This window comes from Lemur catta, chromosome 1 (assembly GCF_020740605.2).
Source record: "Lemur catta isolate mLemCat1 chromosome 1, mLemCat1.pri, whole genome shotgun sequence".
Taxonomy (NCBI): Eukaryota; Metazoa; Chordata; class Mammalia; order Primates; family Lemuridae; genus Lemur; species Lemur catta.
Genome location: NC_059128.1, coordinates 284,483,766 through 284,503,248, shown reverse-complemented (window position 1 = coordinate 284,503,248; position 19,483 = coordinate 284,483,766). Strand labels below are relative to the sequence as shown.

At 64.5% G+C, this 19,483-nt stretch overlaps 1 protein-coding gene across 1 annotated transcript; it reads right to left on the bottom strand.

Annotated features, from left to right (window-relative positions):
* Window positions 1-7,284: 7,284 nt before the first annotated feature.
* AIRE (autoimmune regulator) lies at window positions 7,285-17,797 on the bottom strand. Its single transcript, XM_045558370.1, has 14 exons — window positions 17,672-17,797; window positions 16,765-16,939; window positions 16,417-16,572; window positions 15,965-16,039; window positions 15,200-15,313; window positions 13,988-14,130; window positions 13,735-13,815; window positions 12,666-12,781; window positions 11,625-11,724; window positions 10,932-11,114; window positions 10,297-10,415; window positions 10,111-10,213; window positions 8,500-8,562; window positions 7,285-7,525 (listed from the first exon to the last, which is right to left on the bottom strand). Exons 1-14 carry the CDS (start codon window positions 17,795-17,797, stop codon window positions 7,445-7,447), a joined length of 1,635 nt encoding a protein of 544 aa, XP_045414326.1. The 3' UTR covers window positions 7,285-7,444.
* Window positions 17,798-19,483: the final 1,686 nt, after the last annotated feature.

Below are 19,483 nucleotides of genomic sequence, written 5' to 3'. Positions count from 1 at the left end.
CACCAGGTGAGGATTAAGTCACCTTCCCCTACACTTAAACACTCAAATAATAAACCGTGGCAGGCACAGTGGCTCACACCTGTAATCCCAGTGCTCTGGCCGGCCAAGGCAGGTGGATTGCTTGAGGCCAGGAGTTTGAGACCAGCCTGGGCAAAATAGCAAGACTCCATCTCTATAAAGATTTCAGAAAATTAGCCGGGTGTGGTGGCTCATGCCTGTAGTCCCAGCTACTCAAGAGGCTGAGGCAGGAAGATTGCTTGAGCCAGGAGTTCGAGGTTGCAGTGAGCTATGACGACGTCACTGCACTGTAGCCCAGGCTACAGAGTGAGACCCTATCTCCAAAAAACCAAAAAAAGAATAAACTGTGGAACATTATTCAGACTCTGACACATACTCCCACCTGGGTGACCCTGGCAGACATTGTGCTCCATGAAGTAAGTCAGACACCAAAGGACAAATGCCATGTGATCCCACCTGTGTGAGTTTTGTGGCGTAGTAGAAATCACAGAGACAGAAGGGAGAACAGTGGGCGCCAGGGGCCGGGGGGGAGAGGCCGGGGAGTCCGTGTGTAGTGGGGACGGAGCTTCAGCTGGGCAAGAGGAGAAGGTTCTGGAGGTGACGGTGGTGATGGCTGCGCAGCAGTGCGAATGTGCTTAGTGCCGCTGAGCAGTGCACTTAAATAAAAACTGCTGAGATGATACATTGATGTTACCTGTATGTCACTGACAATAATAAAAGAAAAAGTTGACCAAACAAAAAAAGGTTCAGCTATGAAAAGCTGAGTGGGAGACACCATGGTCACCAGGCCTTGAAGAGTCCACCACAGCCACTGTGGGGTGGCAGCTCCCCAAGCAGAGAAGTGGCACCATCTCTGACGGTGAACCCTGTCCCTGCGGGCTGACAGCAGGAGACAGCCGCTGGTGGGTAGCCAGTCACCCCAACACTCAGAGGCCTAAACGACAGCATGCCGGGTCCTCAGCTGCAGTGCAAGTGGGCACACGCAGTGGGGACTCCGCAGCCCTGGGAGCCTGGGTCCCAGGCTGCCTCCATCCCCGTCAGAGGCATGAGCCACTGCATGTGACTTGTTGCCGTGGGTGTGTTCTGTCTCACTGGCTCTGCAGTTGGCGGAACTGCAGCCCACCGTGTGGTGGGCAGAAGTGTCGGACGCCTGTTCAGGGTGGTTGGCATAGTGACAACCGTGCCATCCCCCGCACGGTGGGAGTCCTCCCTCGGGATCCGGAACGAGCAAACCTGCCCTGACGTTAGAAGCAGGTTGCTAAGTTCAGCCCCCACTCAAGGAGAGAGGAGTGAAACTCCACCTCTTGAAGAGACGGGTATCAAAGCATCAGTGGGTGTTTTAAAGCCACCACCAGCCCTTCGGGGGAAGGACATCGTGGCTGAGGCGCCGGGCAGGGCTGTGGTGTGGCCAGGTCCCGCACGCCAGGCGGCACGTGGCTGGGGAGTGGGTCGTCCTGCGTTTCCTGCTTCTGCGCACACTGAGACCAGCTCCGGCTCCCAGAGGTCAGAGCCAGCCTCCGGGCTACGGAGCACGTCCTCGTGTCCTCGTCCCACAGCAGGGCAAGGAGGGGAGAGCGGAGCTTCATCCGCCAGTGGTTGGACAGTCAGACACAGATGAGAGTCTGGACCACTTGCTGACCAAGAGGACGGAGCCAGGCCGGGGGTCTTGGGGAGACAGCCCTGGGGCCATTGTGCCTTGAGGTGCTGCCCGTGTGGCACAGCTGGCACCCTGGGATCCCACCCCCCTCCATTTCCCAGGTGGAGCTCATGGACCCGGCCCCTCATGGCTTGGGCAGGCGCATCCGCCGGCAGCTTCCTGGGAAAGGGCCACGGGAGGGCGTGTCCCTGAGACCCTGAGTGGCTCTCCCCGACACTGGGTAGAAAACCGGGCCTATTCCTTGCTCCTTGTTTCCAGCGCTGCATCAAGTCAAGGTCACTCTGATTCCTGGTCTTTTGCACACGACGACCTGAGATTCTCTTTCTAGAGGTTGTAGAATTGTCTTTCCCCAGGTGTTGTGAAGTCCCACCCTGAAGTGCTTGTGTGGGTGGGTTTACCTCCCACCTTCCCACCACTGCACGGGGCTCGTGCCGGGTCCTTCCTGGCAAGCCGTTCATGTTTTCTGCCTGGGACAAGTTGTTCGGTTTTTTTGTTTTTTGTTTTTTGAGTTTTTTTCCCTGTAGGCCTAGGTAGTCTTTAATGGGACAGGTCCTCGACTTATGATGACTTCTTCTTCCCTGACCTTCCCTCTGCCCTTTCTGGAACTCTTAGAGTTTACACCTTGGACTTCCTGGGCTGATATTCTATATTTCTTGGCTTTTCTTTCTTATTTTCTAACTCATTTTTGCTCTGTCTTCAGAGAGATATCCTTAACTTGATGTTCCAACCTGCGTAATTTTCGCTTCTGCTTGTCATGGTTTTGATCTCCAACAGCTGTCGTTGTTGCTGTTGTTCTCTTCTGAATGCTCCTTCAATAGTGCCCTGTTCTTGTTTCATGAATACAGGATCTATCTAAGGCTATTGCTAGTATTATTTTATTTTTTAATGTTTCTTCCTCCTTTCCAAGCCTCTTTTTCACTCGCATTGCTTTATTTCTTTCTGTTTCTCTCAGTCTCTGCCATGTTAGAGGCCTTCGTTAATGTCTCGGAGTTTTCCGCTGTCTGTGATTGAGAGACAGACCCCTTGAATGGGATGGGGGCACACGGTCTTTGAGTCTTAGTGTAGGATGAGCTTGCTGGCGGTTAATGCTGGGGAACCCCCTGTGACTGTTGTCCGTTTGGGCTGGTCAGATTCAAGAGCAGGATCTTCCCATCTAGTGGCCCGGACATTCTGGGAGCTGAATGGTGACTCGGGTGTGTCCCTGCACTCAGCGTCCTGTTTGCCTGTAGTGACTTGCCCTTGTGAGGCCCCTGCCCGCAACCGTCTGTGGCATTTGAGGTCCGGAAACTCTGCTTTGCTCCTCTAGAGAGGAAACTCCTGACTTCTGCTGCGGAGGGAGGAATCTGGGGCTCCACGCGCACACAGCCTTCCTTCTAGCTGCCACCCCTCCTCCAAGTCCCCGAAGCCTCCACCACCAAGGTGGGGTCCCCACCAGGCCCATCTGCCACAGCCTCAGAGCTACTCGGTGCTTGGGAGGAAGGGGCCACGCTGAATCCTAGGGTTCTCCGACGACTGGAGCTTGGGGGTCTCCGAGGTTGCAGACATCTGGGGAGACCCTCGGCTGCCTGCCCTGGAGCAGTCTGGCTATCTGCACCAGCTGGGGAAGCCCCCCAGATGCCTGCATGTCCTCAGCAAGGAAGTCCCCTTTCCTGGGCTCTCACCCTACGTCTTGTCACCTACTCCTGGCTGGTGGTCTGTTTGGGGTCATCTGGAGACACAGGTGCTGCAAGGAGATACGGAGTCGGACAGAGAAGGAGGGGGCTCTCCTGGGGAGGGTGGGGGCCAGTGCTCAGCCCCCTCTGGGAAGGTGGGCAGGGCGAGACATGGCTGTGCATGGCACCAGGGATCGGAGCGTCCACGAGACATGGGGAGGCCCTGAAGGTGTGTTGTTTGGGCTGCTTTTCCTTTTGCTGTGGAGAATTCCAGGCAAGAACTTAAGCAGAGCGAGCAGCGAAATGGCCCCATGTCCCCCTCGCCCAGCACTTTTGAAGGGCTCGGTGCGGGACAGTGTGCCATGTGCAGGAAGACCCCTCTGGGGAGGGTGGAGGGGAGGGCAGTGTCTGGAGGTGGGGGTCCGGGGGTCCGGCCACTGCAGGGCCAGGGGCAGTGATGGCTGGCGTCTCGGTCCGTCCTGCGCTGCGGTAGCAGAATGCCTGGCACTGGGTGGTCTGTGAAGAGCAGACTGAGCCACTTCTTAAAGGCCCCTTCTCTCAACACTGCTGCATTGGGGACGAACTTGCCAACACGTGAACTTTGGGGGACACTTCACACCACAGCAGTGGGTCTAGAGTGGTGACATGCGTCCCCACCTCCTGCACTTGACCACCATGGGGACAGAGCAGAGCCCACGCTCCTCCTGCTGCCACTCGCCCACCCTGGTGCGAGCTCCCCAGGTGGGGCACGAGGACTCTCTGAGCAGCTCTCCACGGCCGTCGGACGCCAGGTGCGGGCTCCTCTCCAGCCTGACCCGGCAGGACTGGACTCGACAGGCCAAGGCCAGAGGGGGACTCGGAGCCTGACTCGAGCAGGGTCCAGAGCCCCTGTCCTCCCTCGGGCGCACGAGCTGAATCCCCGACGCCAGTGGCTCCGATGCGACTGGATTTGGAGACAGGTCTTTGGGTGATTAAGATAAAATGGCAGCGTCAGGGTGGCCCCGACCCAGTCTGACTGGTGTCTGTAGAGGGGCTGAGGACACAGACAGGCACAGAGGGATGACCTGTGAGGACACAGGGAGAACACGCCGACTACACGCCAAGGACAGAGGCCTCAGAGGAACCAGCCCTGCCACACCCTGACCTTGGACTTCCAGCCTCTGGAACTGGGACAAAATAAGTGTCTGTTGTTCAGCCGCCCGGTCTGTCCGCAGCCCCTGGCCAGGCAGCAGGTTTCCTAGCCCACCCTGTGGCCCGGCAGCGCTGCAGCCAACAGCGGCCGTCCCTGCGTGTGCTCAGTGCGCAGTCGGCCAACGCCGGGCACTGCTGCGTGGGCACACCTTGTCGCAGGTGTGGGAGGCACAGGACAAACTTCCACCCCGAGGAAAGGCAGCCGCGCACAGGCCAGGGCTGCGTCTGGAGGAACACAGCGCGTGGGAGCGCGGACCGCGGGTGTGGGGCCGGTGGCCCGCCTTAGGAGCTGTCAGTCTTCCTCCCTGCGTTATTGCTTGGTTAGAGGCCAGATGAGCACAGCTGCAGAAGGAACGACGCCTACCACAGCAGGGGTGGCCGCAGTGCACGCGTGAAGTCCACAAAGGGCCTGTGGTCTTGGTCGTCCTCTGCACCTCCCACCCCACACCCAGGGCAGAGTCCTGCTGTTTCTGACTCAGCTGTGCCTGGCGGAGCAGCCCCGCCCGCCCAGAGCCCCTGTGTGGCTGGGTTAAGGGAGGGCAGGGCTCAAGTCCCCCGCAGGAGTGGCTCTGAGTTTGAGGACAAAAGTGTGAGCCCAATAGGATCCGCCAGGCCCCCGTGAGCGGGGCACTGAGGGGGACGGGTCTGTGTGGACCTGTCTGTAGAGGGACTCTGACAAAGCTGGGTCCCCCAAGCCCCACGGTGAGACCCCACGGTGCCAGCACCACACTGGGCTGAGGAAGGCCGGGCCCTGCCAGGGAACCAGGGCCAGAGGAGCTCCTGGCCAGGTGTATTTGGGGAGGGAGAAGGCCGTGGGGGAGGAGGGGACACTGATGGGCAGGATGTCCACGGCATCTACACTCACCCTGCAAAGCTCCCGACACACCCTGATGCCACTGTCCCCACCATGTCACCCCCAGTGGCTTCTGACGAGTGGTGGCTTCTGCAAGCTCCAGCCCCTGCATCCCGTCAGTAACCACCCCACACCCCACAGGGAAACCTCGGCCGGTGGGGACAGGGCCCCCAGCACCCGGCCGGTGGGCAGGCCCAAATCCCAGGTAAGAGGGGCCTGGACCTCAGGGTTAGCGCGTTCCTGGACTAAGGGGCTACCATGAGGGTGGGGCTGGTGGCATTAGAGGAAGTCAGCCCGCTCGGCCGTCTCACCGGGCATGCCCTGCGCCCCCTGGGGACTCTGCAGAGTCCCACCAGGAGGAAGGCTCTCACCAGATGGGGCCCCTCAACTCTGGACTTCTCAGCTTCCAGAACTGTAAGAAATAAATTCCTTTTCTGATAAATTACCCAGTTTCAGGTATTCTGTTATAAGCTACAGAAAATTGACTAAGATACCATGTTTCTGAGTCCACTTTCTCACCCCCCCCCCCCGCCATCCAGGGACGTGGCACGGCTTCTGGCTGGGGTGCCCGGGCGCACCCCACCCCATCCTGTCTGCGCACAGCCGCAGCCCAGCCCGGGACAGCTGCCCACATGCCGGAGCAGCGTCAGCGTCCACACTGGCCGGCCCGTTTCTTCAAACAACTCAGCAAGGAGGCAAGGGGCATGTCCCCTGCGGGGGGCGCTGTGGAGCCCAGCTGTCCCGGGTGGGCCTGCCCTGTCCCTCACAAGGGCGGCCTCCACGCTGACCCGGTGCTCGGTGCCCGAGAAGCCTGCGTGTCCCACACAGAGGCCCCAGGGGTCTCCGGAGAGGGTTGCGTGAGACCACCAGACCCCCGAGAGGCCCAGGACAGCGAGTCCTTCTTGTTCCTCCTGGTTATCAACCTGCCTAGCCCTTCCCGGGGGGACAAGCCTGGGTCTCGAGACAGGACCCGTGTCCCAGCTCTGCCCGTGCATGGCGAGGCCTGTGGCACCCCCTCCCTCCCAAGGCCTCTGACCCCAATCTGTGGTTCCGCCCCGGGGTCCCCGCGGGTGGGGAGGAATGAGCACCCTGCCATCTGCTTCCAGACACAGACCGGCCAGCTCTGTGGTCTGCGGCTCGCAGGAAGACAGGCGTACCTGGGAAGGAAGCCCGTGCACAGGCCGTCATCTGGCCAGGCTGGGTGCCATCCCATCGCCCCCCACTGTGGCCGTGGCACCCCAGTCCCGCGACCTTGCATGTGCCCTGCAGACACGCTGAGCTCGCTCCCCAAGGCTCCAGCCTTCCCACTGGCTCCGACCCTGCCCCCAGCTCCTTTCCTCCTCCAAGGGGATCCCCGGCAAGCCCAGCACAGCCTGCCCCGATCTGGCCCCACCCTGTTTCTTGCAGTTACCCAGTCTGAGGTCCTGTTTATGAGACCTGTCCCTCCCACAGGGGCATCCCTTTGGGACCTCCTAAACCCCAGAAAAATGCTCAGCATTCCACAATACAGGTTTGTGGAATGAATGGACATGGATGCGACACTGGAGCCGAGATCTCCACGATGAGAAGCCAAGCTCGGGAAGCACAGGGAAGGGAATCCGAGCAGAGGGAACAGCCGTGCAAAGGCCCTGGGGCAGGAATGAGCTGGGATGTCTGGGGAGCAGACGGAGGGTGGGTGCACAGTGAGGGGGCTGAAGCTGGGGTGGGGGTAGACCGCACAGGGCCTCGGGGGCCACAGTAAGGACTTGGACCTCACTCCGGGCAGTGGAAGCAGGGGACGGAGCTCTGTCCCCTCCCGGTGTGCACTCACGGGCATTTCCCTTCCCAACGCAGTGAGCTCCTGCCCAGCCAGCGTCGCCTGCCCACTCAGACTCCCCCCAAAAAGCACACCCCACTGTCAAGCATCACACAAGCTCACAGAAGTGATTTAATTTCACAGCGCACGATGGCCCCGGAAGGCAGAGTGGCGTACAAAGCAAGTACTTGAACTTTTCCGTTCTCCTTGGTCCCAACCGGCCCAGCGTCCAGGGGTGAGGAAGCGTGTTCCCCTCTGTCCCTGCTGGCCGTCCTGCATCAGGAGAGGAACGGGGGCGCCTCGGCCAGCGGGCGGGACATGCTCTGGATGGCCCACTGCAGGATGCCGTCGAAGGAGTGCTGCGGGACAGGGCGGACGGCAGGGAGACAGGTGGGCCCCACCCTGCCCACGTCCACAGAGGACACCACCCAACCTGACCCTCTAATTCAAAGGTGGGGAAACTGAGGCCCAAGGCCAGCTTCCGGCCATGCCAGTCAGGAGGGACTGTCCCATGCTCCTTCACGGCATCCCGCAAGCCCAGGGCACAGCCATTGAGCTGCTCTGCCTCCTTGGGTGTCCTCTCCCCAGGGGTGAGGTAGGGACAGAGGCTTCTCATCTGCCCAGGGCTCTGACCCTCCAGCAGGACTCGGGAGGTACGAGGCCAAGATGCCAGCAGCGTGAGGTCACCTGCCCCAAGGGGCTTGTGAATCGGCCCCTCATTCATCCCACTGTACCCAGGGACCTGCTCCCCCAGAGCCAAGACGCCCTCATCCAGCACCCGGGTCCCCTCTCCCTCCCTCAGGACTGGGGTCTCTCTAGACACCTCCACTGTTAGGATGTGCCACACAAGCCCTCCACACAGGGCAGGGCCCTGCCCTGGGTCAGTCGGGACCCCCAAGGTGCCAGGCCAGACATTGAGGAGGACTGGTGTTGGGCACCTGGCATCTGGGAAGGGCTGGAGGAGTCTGTCCTCCTGTCCGAAGAAGACGCAGCCCCTAAAACCACATCTTCCCATCCACTCTGCCCATTCATCTCAGGGTGGCAAGGCCTGAGTTGGGGGGGCGTTCGAGATGCTCCAGAGACAGAGGTTCTGGGACTCACCCCCCACACCCACCCCGCTGCCCTGGGGCAGCAGATGCTGGCGCGGCCTGGTGCTCCTGCCCAGGGTCAGCGCCTGCACCCAGGGCCCGGGCCCCCAGGGAAGGGCTCATCATGGGTACAGCAGCTCTCAGGGGCCCGTGCATGGGTGTGGGGGGCCCAGGGCCAGCCAGGAGCAGCCGTGTGGGGGCTGGGGGGTGGAGGGAGCAGGTGCGCCCCTGCAGGCATGCCTCACCTCGCTCAGGAGGGACTCCAGGTCTTCCCTGTGCAGGACGGCTTCAGGACCCGCAGAATCGTCCTGGAACCGGGGAAAGGCAAGAGGTCAACACCATTCTTGCAACCCCAATGGGGACATGGAAGCAGGATCCCCGCAGAGCGACAGGGCCAGGGGCGTGGGGGCACCTTCCCCCACTGCAAACAGAATTCTGACACCAGCTGCCTCTGGCAGTGGCCGGCACGGGACAGGGTGGGCCTGTGTGAGCTGGGGCTGCCTGCCCAGGGCCCTGCCAAGCCCAGGAGCTGGCTGCCCAAGGCCCCCAGGTGCCGCCACTGCACACGTGGCCTTGTGGGGGAGCCCAGGACTCAGGGAAGCAGCAAGGAGGGGCCCCGTCCTGGACGGAGACCCGAGCCCAGAGAGGAGAGTGCCTGGTCGAGGCCAGCCATTCCCCAGAATGAGGGGCCAGGGCAGGGAGCGAGACAGCCCCAGGCTCCGGGCTAGCGGGGAGAGAAGACCACAGTGAGTTGAACCACATGAAATCGCTAGTTTGTAGCTCCAAACAGCCAGACCTCAGCTGCTCCACACACCGGTCTGCTAAACACAGGCCCTTCAGGGCACAGCAGCCCTGGGTGATCAAAGGAGAGGCCGTCCCGAGGTCTAGATGCTGTGAGGGTGTGAGGGAGACCCCTCAGGACAGGCTCTGGGGGCCACAGGCCACCACCCCTGGGGAAGGGGGAGGGGCAAAGGGCAAAGGGGGGCTGCACCTTTTTACTCTAACCTCCAGTGCAGATGGGCGGGATGAGGAGAGCCTTCTAGAAGGAAGGGACTGTGGCAGGTGGGGGCCACCCCACTGTTCCACACGAGCCCCGTGGGTGGGGCTGGGTCCAAGGCTTGTCTGGGTGCCTGGCCAGAGCCTGCACACGGGGTCTGTCACCCACACAGTGTGCACCGGGAGCGTGGGGCACCGCTGGGAGGCAGGAAGAGCCAGTGGGGGGCACTTACTGCCACCCCTGGGGTCCCTAGCATTCTTGGGGGGCAGGGATGTGGTCGGGAAGGCTGGTGCTGCTGCGGGCAGTCAGGACAAGAGGCCAGCACGTGTCCAGCCTCCTGCACGGTGAGTCTTGGGCAGAAGGTTTGGCTCCAGGACAAGCCTGACCCGCCCAGCTGCTGTGACAGGGCCCAGGTACAGTCTCCCTGACCAGAGCGTGTCGAGATGCAAGGAGCCACTGCGGGGACCTGGGGTCACTACGCCTCTCTGAGAGGGCCCCTCGGCTGCAACAGGGAGGCTTTGGGGTGCGGTCACTCAGGAGGGGTTGGCCCCTTGAAGTCACCGGGTTTGCTCTTGCCCCTCACCCTGCCCAGGGGAGCCTGCGCCCCCGCACTCGGGCCTCGTTACTCCGTTACTCCGGGGACAGCCGGCACCCAGCCAGCAATTTCGTAATCACTATGGCTTAGGGTGAGCTTCCTTTTTAAATAAAGTTATCACAAAAGAGTCAGTTTGAAGTTAAATATTTTATAAAAGCCATGAGCACATGGTCGGGGGCACGGTGCACACCGCAGCCTGGGTCTCCCCTGAGACGTGCCCGACCCCCCCACCGTGCCCCGTGCCTGCACTGCGCGACCACTGACCTTGGCCGGCCCAGGGGCCGGGCGGGCGGGGCTGGGTGCGGGCGCGTCCTCCCCGGGGGCGGGGGCCGTGTCCCCGGCGCAGGATCTGCAGAGCAGGCTGGTCCTGGGGCGAGGAACCCCGTGTGGTCGGAAGCTGGGCACGGGCCGACCCCTCCCGCCCGGCCGCCCGCCCGCCCCCTCGCTCACCCGGGCCGGCCGGCGCCCGCCGGGAAGTGGCAGCGCCAGTGGAAGGCGGCGGCGCAGTGCGCGCACCGCAGCGCGTCCGCACCGTCCCCGCACACGCCGCACCGCGCGGGAGCCGGGCCCTGGGGGAGGACAGCGGAGTGACCCGGCGTGCGGGGCGTAGCTGAACCCGCGCCCTCCCACTCTCCGCGAACCACCCCGGCTGGACGGCGGGTCCCGGGGCACAGAGACGCGGGCGGGTGGGACGGTGGGTCCCGCGGTTCCAGAGTTCCGCCCCGGGAGGGCAGGGGACACCCGCAAAAACCAGGTGTCCGGACCTCGCTTGCTCCCCCTAGGTGGGCCCGGATCCCCTTTGGGGCCCCCCCAGAGGAAGAGGGAGGGGCTGGGAGGAATGAGGTGGGGATGGTGGGGGCGCTCGAGGACATGCCATCCCCACCCCCTGTCCTGCCGCTGTTAGGGGGAGGCCAGTGGCCAGGCCCAAGGTCCAGAGCTGGGGTCTCCTGTCCCCAACCCCCAGCAGGGTCCTCCCAGCAGCCCTCCCCACCTGCCCTCCTCTCCGCCTGTTTGCGGTTCATCCACCGGCCCTGTAGGTCCTGAGCCCCCTGAAGACGACCCCCGAGCCCCAGCGCCCCACTCACCTGCTGCCTCTCGGGGCCCACACACAGCAGGGGGCACAGGGCCGGGGGCTCCAGCCCCGGCAGGGGCGCTGTGGGCGGTGGGGCCAGCGGGAGCTTGTAGGTGAGAGCAACGTCCACGCCAGCTGGCGGCTCCCTGGGCAGGCCCTGTGCCTGCTCTCCTGCCGGCCTCAGCCCCGGGGGGACCTGGAACCCCAGGGTGAGCACTCAGGGGCCACCGGGGCCCTGCCCAGCACCACCTGGGGGTCAGTGACTGCCGGGACCCTGGCACTCGGGGCAGTGGGGCGGGGGTGTCGTGCAAGGAATCCCACAGGGGACTGAGTAGCGCCCCGCTCTGCCGCCCTGCCAGGCCTTTACCCTTCCCGGCCAGAGCGGGTGCCGGGCCCTGGGCTGTCAGGGAGACCCCGGGTATGGCCAGGCTGTGAATAGCATCCCTCACGTTCCTGCTGCAGCAGAAAGCTCAAAACATTTTTGGAGCATATTAATATCATCAGTGGTCACAACTCGTCCCCTGTGCCCACAGAACTAAGGGGGCCCCAGTCAGGGCCGAGAGGTGGGGTCACGTAAGGGCAACTTCCCAGGTCTGCAGAAGGCCGGGCTGCCAGGCTTGGGTGTGGGGCGCAGCCGTGCGGCTGGGGCTGGCCGGTCCCACAGGACTCCGAGGGTCAGAGGGGTGGGAAGGATGGCTGGGCATACCGGGGTCTCCGCGGGCGGTCCCAGGGGCTGGGGCTCCTGTGGGCGGGGCAGGCCCTGCTGGGCTCCTCCCTGGAGACAGCTGGAACACCTCCAGGTCCCACTGGTCATGGCGTCAGCCGTCAGAGGCATGCAGGACAGGACAGAAGGCATGGCAGGCTCCCAACCCACAGGCGGGGGCCCAAGGACAGGGACACTGAGGCCCAGGCAGGGAAGTGGGCAGAGACACAGTGAAGGGAGAGCCAGGATGTGGGGTACGTACCCCGGGGGACCCTCGCCTGTGCCATCGGTGTCCCCTCCCTGCGGTTCTCTAATGAGCCCCAAGAATGCCCCACACCCACTAACCCACAGCGGCCTGCTGGGGCCCCCTGAGCTGGACTGTGTATCCCCGGCCCAGCCGCACCTCCACGGGAGCGGGAGACCATGCAGGCAGGAGGGGAGAGGACAGAAGCAAGGCAGTCACCGGCAGGAGTGAGCAGTGACCTGCACAGCCATGAGGCATCTGAGTGAGATGGGACCTGGCCAGGGTCACGCAGGGAGCTGGGGCGCAGCCCAGGCCTGACCCTGGCGCTCTGGGCTCCCCCCAGGGTCTTCCCCCCACAGACACCAGGACAGCCTCAGAGGGGGCCCCGCACATTGGTGGACAGACACCCACCAGCCCTTGGGGTGCAGCCCGTGGTCTCCACGCTCCCCGTCCCACCTGGGGGCAGGTGTCTGGGTGGGGCTCGGGATGGGGGCAGCTGCCTGTGGGAACCCAGAGTGAGCTGGGACAGGGTGGCGTCTTTGCCTGGGACCTCTGTTCTGCTGTGCCGCCCTCAGGGGCCCCGCTGGCCAGGCTGGGTGGCAGGTGGCAGGTGGGAGAACCCCAGGCCCCACCCTGGCCCAGTGACCTGCACCAGAGCCCCCTCTCGGTGGCCTCACGGCCCCATCCGTGGATGGGAGAGACTTCCGGTGGCTTCCCACTCAGGCTCAGTGGGTGGAGGCGGCCATGAATCCGGGGTGGGGGTGGGGGTTCCACAGTGGAAGGGCCACGTGTAGGCTCACCTGGGGATCTCCCGGAGCGGTGGGGACAGGCAGGCCAGGTGGAAGGCCCGGGGACAGCCGTCACAACAGATGAGCTCCCCGCCGTCCCGGCACACGGCACACTCGTCCTCGTTCTTCTGACACAGGCAAGAGATGCCCTTGCAGACTTCCCGAGAGCCCCCTCCTTCCCGGAGCTGCTCTGCCAGCAGCAGCTCCAGGGACCTGGACTCCACGTCCCTGCTGGCGGTGCCTGTTCTGCCCTGACTGCCTGCCCTCGGGTCCTTCTAAGACTCTGGTCCCCGCGTCACACCTCCCGAGGCCATCCCTCAAGGGAAGAGCGGCCTTCAGAAAGCCCAGTCTCTTGCGGGCTGCTGTGTCCCAGCCCCCCCTAGACTGCACACCCTCCGCTCGTGACGGGGAGACTGGCCTAGGGGTGTCATCCATCCTCCCCAGGGCCTCCGCCTGAGCCTCCACCCTCCGTGGCCATTGCTGGATGTTGCCTGCTGCACCCTCAGGGGTCCTGCATGCCACCTCCCGCAGACGCCCCCAGGCTGCCAGGCGGGGCTGCCCCACGCAGCCACGATCACCTTCACTGTAACGACCGCCCGGACCCCCGGCAGCCCAGCTGTGCCTGCAGGGCAGGCCCGGACCCTGTCTCCCTGTGCCCAGAGCCCAGCAGGGCGCCCGTGCCAGGGGTTGGGATCCGTGTGACGGTGGCAGACCATCGTGCAGCGCTTCTACCTCACTAAGAAACGGTGCTGGGGACCCAGGTCTAGCTCGACGTGCCTGGTGGACCCTGATGTCTGTCCCAGCTCGGAGCAGGCCCAGCCCACCCCGGGCCCAGCTGGGGTGCTCGGTACAGCCTGGACCTGGAGCCTGGAGGACCTCACTCTCTGACCCATGAACTGTGTATTATCAGAAGAGAAAACTGTCCATGAAAGAAAATGACAAGAGGAGGAAGAGCTCCCGCCAGCAGGGGCTCAGGCCTCGGTGCTGCAGCCGCCCGGGTGCGTGCCCAGGACAAGGCAGCAGATGGACACACCACGGGGACTGTGTGTAGGGGGGGGTCCTCTTGGGATCTGGGCGTTACCTGGTGCAGCTGGGGCTCGCTGGGGACGGCCGGAAGGGCGGGGACCCTGCCCTGCTGGGCTACCCTCGGGTCACCTCCACCCTGTGGGGAAGAGGGTCACCAGTGTGGGGGCAGCCTGGGCAGAGAGGGGCCCACGTGCCTGCCGGTGCTGGGTTCCCCTTGGGGAACCGCCCCAGGCCCCCAGCAGAGCTCCTGACCCAGAGCCGAGGCTGTCGTTACTGGGTCTCCCCTGGGACAGCCGGGTGGTGCTTACAGGGACGGTGCCCTGGGCTCCCTTGGCTCGGACCACAGGCTTCAGGCCGCCGCTGCGGGTCTTGCTCTTCCCACCGCCAGGCTCCTCACACTTGCTGGGAGTGTAGAACTCGCCGCCCACCTGGATGCACTCCTTGGAGGCCCCTGGGAGGAGAGGCCACTGGTCCCACTCACACCCGAGCTGGGCCCGGAGCTGCCCCCCCCGGGTCTCAGTCTCCCCCACGCTGTTCCTCCACCCCACCAGCCCGTAGGCCTGGGCCAGGGTGCCCGGCACAGAGAGGGATCCTCTGCCAGGGGACTGCACTGGGGGAATCGTGTCCCTCCGCATGCACATCCACCCAGAACCTCAGAATGCAAACTTGTTTGGAAGTAGCGTCTTTGTAGATGTAGTTAGTTAAGATGGGGTCATGTTGGACCCCAAGTCCAAGGACTGGGTTGCCGGAAGCCACCAGGAGCCGCAGGAGGCAGGAAGAACTGTTCCCTGGAGGCCCCAAGGGAGCCAGCAATGCCGACACCTCGAGTTTGGAACTTCTGTTGTTTTAAGTCACCTAGTCTGTGCCAATTTGTGATAAGAACCCAGGAAACTAACACAGGGGACTTGGGACCATCCCCGAAGGGGTGAGACCCAGGTCCACATCAGCTCCCAGGCTGGCCCTGGCTGTCCTCAGTGTCTGCAGCCAGCATCCAGCACAGAGGGGACACCATGGCAGGGACCATGGAGCAAATGACGCAACAGCAAGGCGGGGTGAGGTGGCACGGGGTGGCTGCGTGTGGTCAGCGGCTGGCCCACCTGCAGGTAGGCTGTTGGCCCGGGGCTCTCCCTGGCCGGGTGGGAGGGGACTGGGCCCCATCACAGGAGGCACCTGGAAGGAGCTGCAGGGGAGGTGGGGAAGAGGCGGGGACGCCGCAGGCTGTCCTGGTCGGAGAGTGCAGGCGCCCCAGGGGCCAGGCAGAAAAGCAGAACTTTCTGAGGATGACCCCGTGACCCAGTAGGGCCCGCCCAGGTGGACGAGGGGATCTGGGGGCGCTGGGCCTGCCGGGCTGGGATGTGGCCTGGACCACAGGCCTGGTGGCAGGCCCCTCTGCAGGGGACCCCCAGCGCCTGCCCCTCCGCTCCAAAGCAGGCAGAAGCCCACGCAGAGGCGCTGGGGCAGGGTCCTCCTTCCTCCCCAAGGCCCGGGTCCCCGCAGCCCCCCTCCCCCACAGCATCTACCTGATTTGAACACCTGCTGGATGAGGATCCCCTCCACGGCCCCTCGGGCCCCCGGCATGTCCCCAGAGGACACAGCCACAGCTCTCTGGACCGAAGCTGACATGGTCTGAATCCCTGGGAAAGGGACAGAGGTCAGCCATCATCAAGGTCACGCACAGGGAGCAAGCGGGGCCCTCCCACCAGGGCAGGCGGGGTGGGGGACCCGGCTCCACCACACACAGGCAGCCCCACACGTGCACACACGCGGGGTGTGCGTGCATGTGTGTGGGGGGTGCTGTCAGCAGAGCTGACACAGTGGGTAGGCGTGACCAGGGCCCCCCAGGACATGGGCCCTGGGTTGTGCTGGGAGGATACACAGTCCCCAGGCCCTGCCCTCAGTGCAGCCACCAGGGAGCACAGGAGGCCTCTGGGGTCCAGGGCCCTGGGAAGGGAGAGGGGACAGAGTCCAGGCTGCCCCCAGATGAGGGGCCGAGGATGATTTTCTGGAGGAAGCAGTGTCTGGGCTGGTCCTGAAGGGTGGGAGCGCTTGGACGGGCAGAGGTGGGTGCCTAGAGGGCTGCAGACCAGGCTGTGGTGTGGGCAGGGCGGGGGACTGGCAAGATCCCCTTTGGACACAGGTGCCCCTCTTTCCTGGGTCCGGCTGTGCAGCTGAGGCTGCTGGGATGAGCTGCCAGGCCCGTGCGGTCCTGGCTGCCAGGGCAGGCCCTCCTCCGCCCCTGACCCTGACCCTGACCCTCACCCAGCTAAGGCGGGCGCCCGGCTCACCATTCCCCAGTGGGAGGCGCTGCGGCTCCGTGTTGCTCTCCGGCTTCTTGGGGGGCTTGGCCTTCGGTTGGGAGCCTGAAGGGGGGAGCTGGGGCAGCGTGGCCCTCCTGTCTCGGGGGGCAAGTGCTGGGGGGCCAGTGGGCTGGGCAGGCACTGGGGGTCAAGTGCTGGGTCTCCCTGACCCTGGTGGGTTTTTTCGCTTTCCTGCGCTCTGGTTTTCTCATCGGTGAAAAAGAAATAAAACCCGCCTGCCTGTTCCCCGGACCCTGGGGAGCTCAGCCTCTGGGGCAGGAAGGACCGAGAGGCTGTGGGCTGGTCCAGGGGGTCCTCAGTGCCCAGGGGGGCCTCTGAGCCCCAGACAGGCCATGCCCAGGTGGTTGGGAGCCCGGTGTCGGGCGTGTTGGACACCTGGGGAAGATCGATGAACCCGGCCGGCTCCTCCCACTGGGTACCTGGGCTGGAGGTGCCCCTCGGGGTCAGGGCCCCTGGCGGGACAGCTCGAGGCTCTTCCGGGGCCTTCCTCTTGGTGGGGGGCCTGGGGGGCAGTACTGAGGCCTTGGGGCCGGAAGGGGGCTTCCTGCCCTTCCGGGGCTGGCTGAGGTCCACATCTGCAGATTAGGGGACAGAGGCAGGTCTCAGCCTCAGAGCCCTTCCCTGGGGGATGGTCCCAGAACTGGACACTCTGGGGGCAAGCCAGGCCAGGCCTCACCCTCTGCCTCTTAGAATCCAAGAGGTCCTGGGGGACCTCCCAGGGCTCCCCAATACCCCCCTTGGTTTACAGCCTAGTCCGGCCCCCCCACCTTTGGGGAAGCTGTCTAGGATGGGCTGCAGCCGGCCATATCTCTCGAGGTTGTAGTCCTTGAAGAGAACCCTCCAGAAGTCCAGGATGGCGGCCGAGTCCTGGGTGAGGAGCCAGGAGAGGAGGGCGTGGAAGGCCTGGGGGCAGCCCTCCTTCTCCTTCAGGCGCAGCGTCTCCTGCGGCAACAGGTGTTGGGGTCCTGCTGCCTCCCAGTTCCCACCACCGGGCGAGAGGGTGGAGCCCACCCAGACAGGCCGCAGGGGACCGGGTGCCTCTGTGCCCATCCCTGCCACTGTGGGTGGGGGTCGTGGGGGTGGCATGAGCGTGTCCTGGTCACAGAGTGCAGGCGCCCCAGGGGGACCAAGTGGCAAAGCAGAACTTTCTAAGGATGACCCCGTGACCCATCCACGCAGACAGAGGGCATCTGGGGGCGCTGGGCGTGCCGGGCTGGGATGTGGCCTGGACCACAGGTCTGGTGGAAGGCCCCTCTGCAGGGGACCCCCAGGGCCCGCCCTCTCCTCCAAAGCAGGCAGAACCCCATGCAGAGACGCTGGGGCAGGGTCCTCCTTCCATCCTGGGTCCCCGGCAGCCCTTCCCCTCCCCCACAGCATCTACCTGACTCAAACACCTGCTGGTGAGGATCCCCCCATGCCCCTCACCCTGCCAGGTCCCCAGAGGTGAGGGGGGGTCCCTCTGGAACTCTTCCTGGGGACCATCCCCCTGGCTGAGGGTGAGGTGGGGGGTTGGGGCAAGGGGCCAACCTGTCCCCAGAGACCATCCCCTGGCTCCTTGGGGGTGGAGGGGAGGTTGGGGGTCTGGATGAGGGGCTGCCTGGAGCCCGTTTCGGGGTAGGCCCTGCTTGCGGGGAGAGGCAGTGGAGGGCCGGCCGGCGTGCCCGCGGGCTCCACCTGGAACTTGTCCTCGGGGACCACGTCGTGGTCGGCCAGCGCGTGCAGCAGCGGGAAGGCGCTGTCCACGGCCACGGCGATCTCCGTGCGGTGCAGCCTCAGGAGGCGGCGCAGCTCTCCCGCCATCACCGTGGGCTCCGGTCCCGGCCGGCCGGCTCGGGGGATGCCGCGGGGGCGGGCAGTGCGCCCCTCCCGGCCGCGGCCCCTGCCCGGGCGCGCACCTGCGTGGACACCTGGGCCAGCACTCGGCTCCCCCGGGGATCCTGCGCGGCCCGCTCTTATATCCGCCGACGACCATGAAAAGAGCAAAGGCCGCTGGGCCGGGAGCCAATCGCCGAGGGACGAGGCAGGAGGGACGCTCCCGCCCGAGCAGGGAGAAGCCCCACCGCGCAGCCGCCTCCACACCTGCCTCCCCTGCCTCCCGCACCTGCCCGGCGGCTTCGCTTCCCTCTGCACGAGCTTCAGGACCGCCTGGCTCGCTCACCTGGGGCCTGTGGAAGGAGACTGGCCCTGTGGGAGGGCTCTGAGGCCCCTCGGTTCCCAAAATGTGGTCCTGCCTGCCGGCCCGGGGCCCTGCTCAAACAGGGCAAAGCCAAGACAGGTGCCCCGAGCCAGAGGAAGGCTGAGGTCTCAGGGCTCCAGCCGGCTGCACAGGTGCGCTGGCACCTCCGAGTGGCGGGACAAGAAACCTCCACAGGGGCTGCATGGGGGCAGTGGTCCCTGGGGGACCTCCACACTTGGCTGGGGGTCCCCACTCAGGGTCCAGGGCTGTGGCTGTGGTCAGATGGAGGGGTCCCAGTCTGATGGAGGAGACAGGGCACAACCAGTGTGCGTGAGTGGGTTCAGCACTAGCCATTGCCTGGGCAGCTTCTGGCGTCACCCCCCCAACTGGCTGAGTGGTGCCAGGCAGGTCCTCTCCGTCTATGAGCCTCCGTTCCCTCGGCGTTAAGGGGCACATTTGTCTGGGGACCCGGCTCCAAGCCACCCTCTGCTTCCTCCAGGTGCTCTAGAAAATAAAGCTGCAAGGCAGGCAGCTGAGCGCATGGATGGAGACCCCAGATCTGGGCTCCAGGAGCTCCTGTCCTTGCCCTACTCACGGTCCGGGCAGGGGACACCCCAGTGGGCTTTCCGAGGACTGGTGACAGAGGCTGAGGGAGGGCATGGCTTGGAGGACAGGAGCTTCCAGGGAATCCAGGAAGGCTCCCTGGATGGGTATGGAGTGGATAAGAGCAGAGGTTCCAGTAGACTCCGTGGGGACAGCGTCCCCAGCAAAGCATGAGCAGGTGCAGAGGCCTGGGGCCTGCAAGAATGCTGCACTCCGTGGGAAGGCCTGTCCATGCCGTCAAGCCAGCAGGGGGACCCTGTGTGCCGGCTGCAGAGAACCACCAGCAGACTTGGCAGAAGTGGTGGCTGGGCCTGTGGCAGGGAGGTCACTTGGCCACTACAGTGAGTGTGGAGTATGGACTTGGGTGCAGGAAGCAGCGCTGAGATGGGATGGGACAGGGGAGGGGAGGCAGGCAGGATGGATGGCAGATTCCATGGGGTTGTCCCCAAGATGCCCCTCCTGGGCGGGCACTGCCGGTTTATGGTTGGGCACGGAGTCCAGGCTGGGAAGCGGGGTGCGGCCCTCCTCCTGACCTGGGAGTCTGCTTGGCCCCTCCTGCCTCCGGGCCCGGGGACCCCCGACAGTTCTGCACGTGCTGACTTGCTCCAGAACAGGCGTCTGGGTGCTTGGGAACAAGCCCGTGGAGGGAGGTGGGTGTGTGGGATCGGGGACGGGGTGGTGGCCGAGGTGGTCAGCGTGGGTAGGTG

What these genes read in the sequence shown, in the direction of transcription:
- AIRE (XM_045558370.1), bottom strand. Translation starts at nt 17,797, where the DNA reads ATGGCGGGAGAGCTGCGCCGCCTCCTGAGGCTGCACCGCACGGAGATC. An exon ending in TCCCCGAGGACAAGTTCCAG is followed by an intron (nt 16,940 to 17,671) that starts GTGGAGCCCGCG and finishes CTGTTGCCGCAG; the next exon opens with GAGACGCTGCGCCTGAAGGA. An exon ending in GACCGCCCGCGGAGACCCCG is followed by an intron (nt 11,115 to 11,624) that starts GTATGCCCAGCC and finishes CTGGGGTTCCAG; the next exon opens with GTCCCCCCGGGGCTGAGGCC.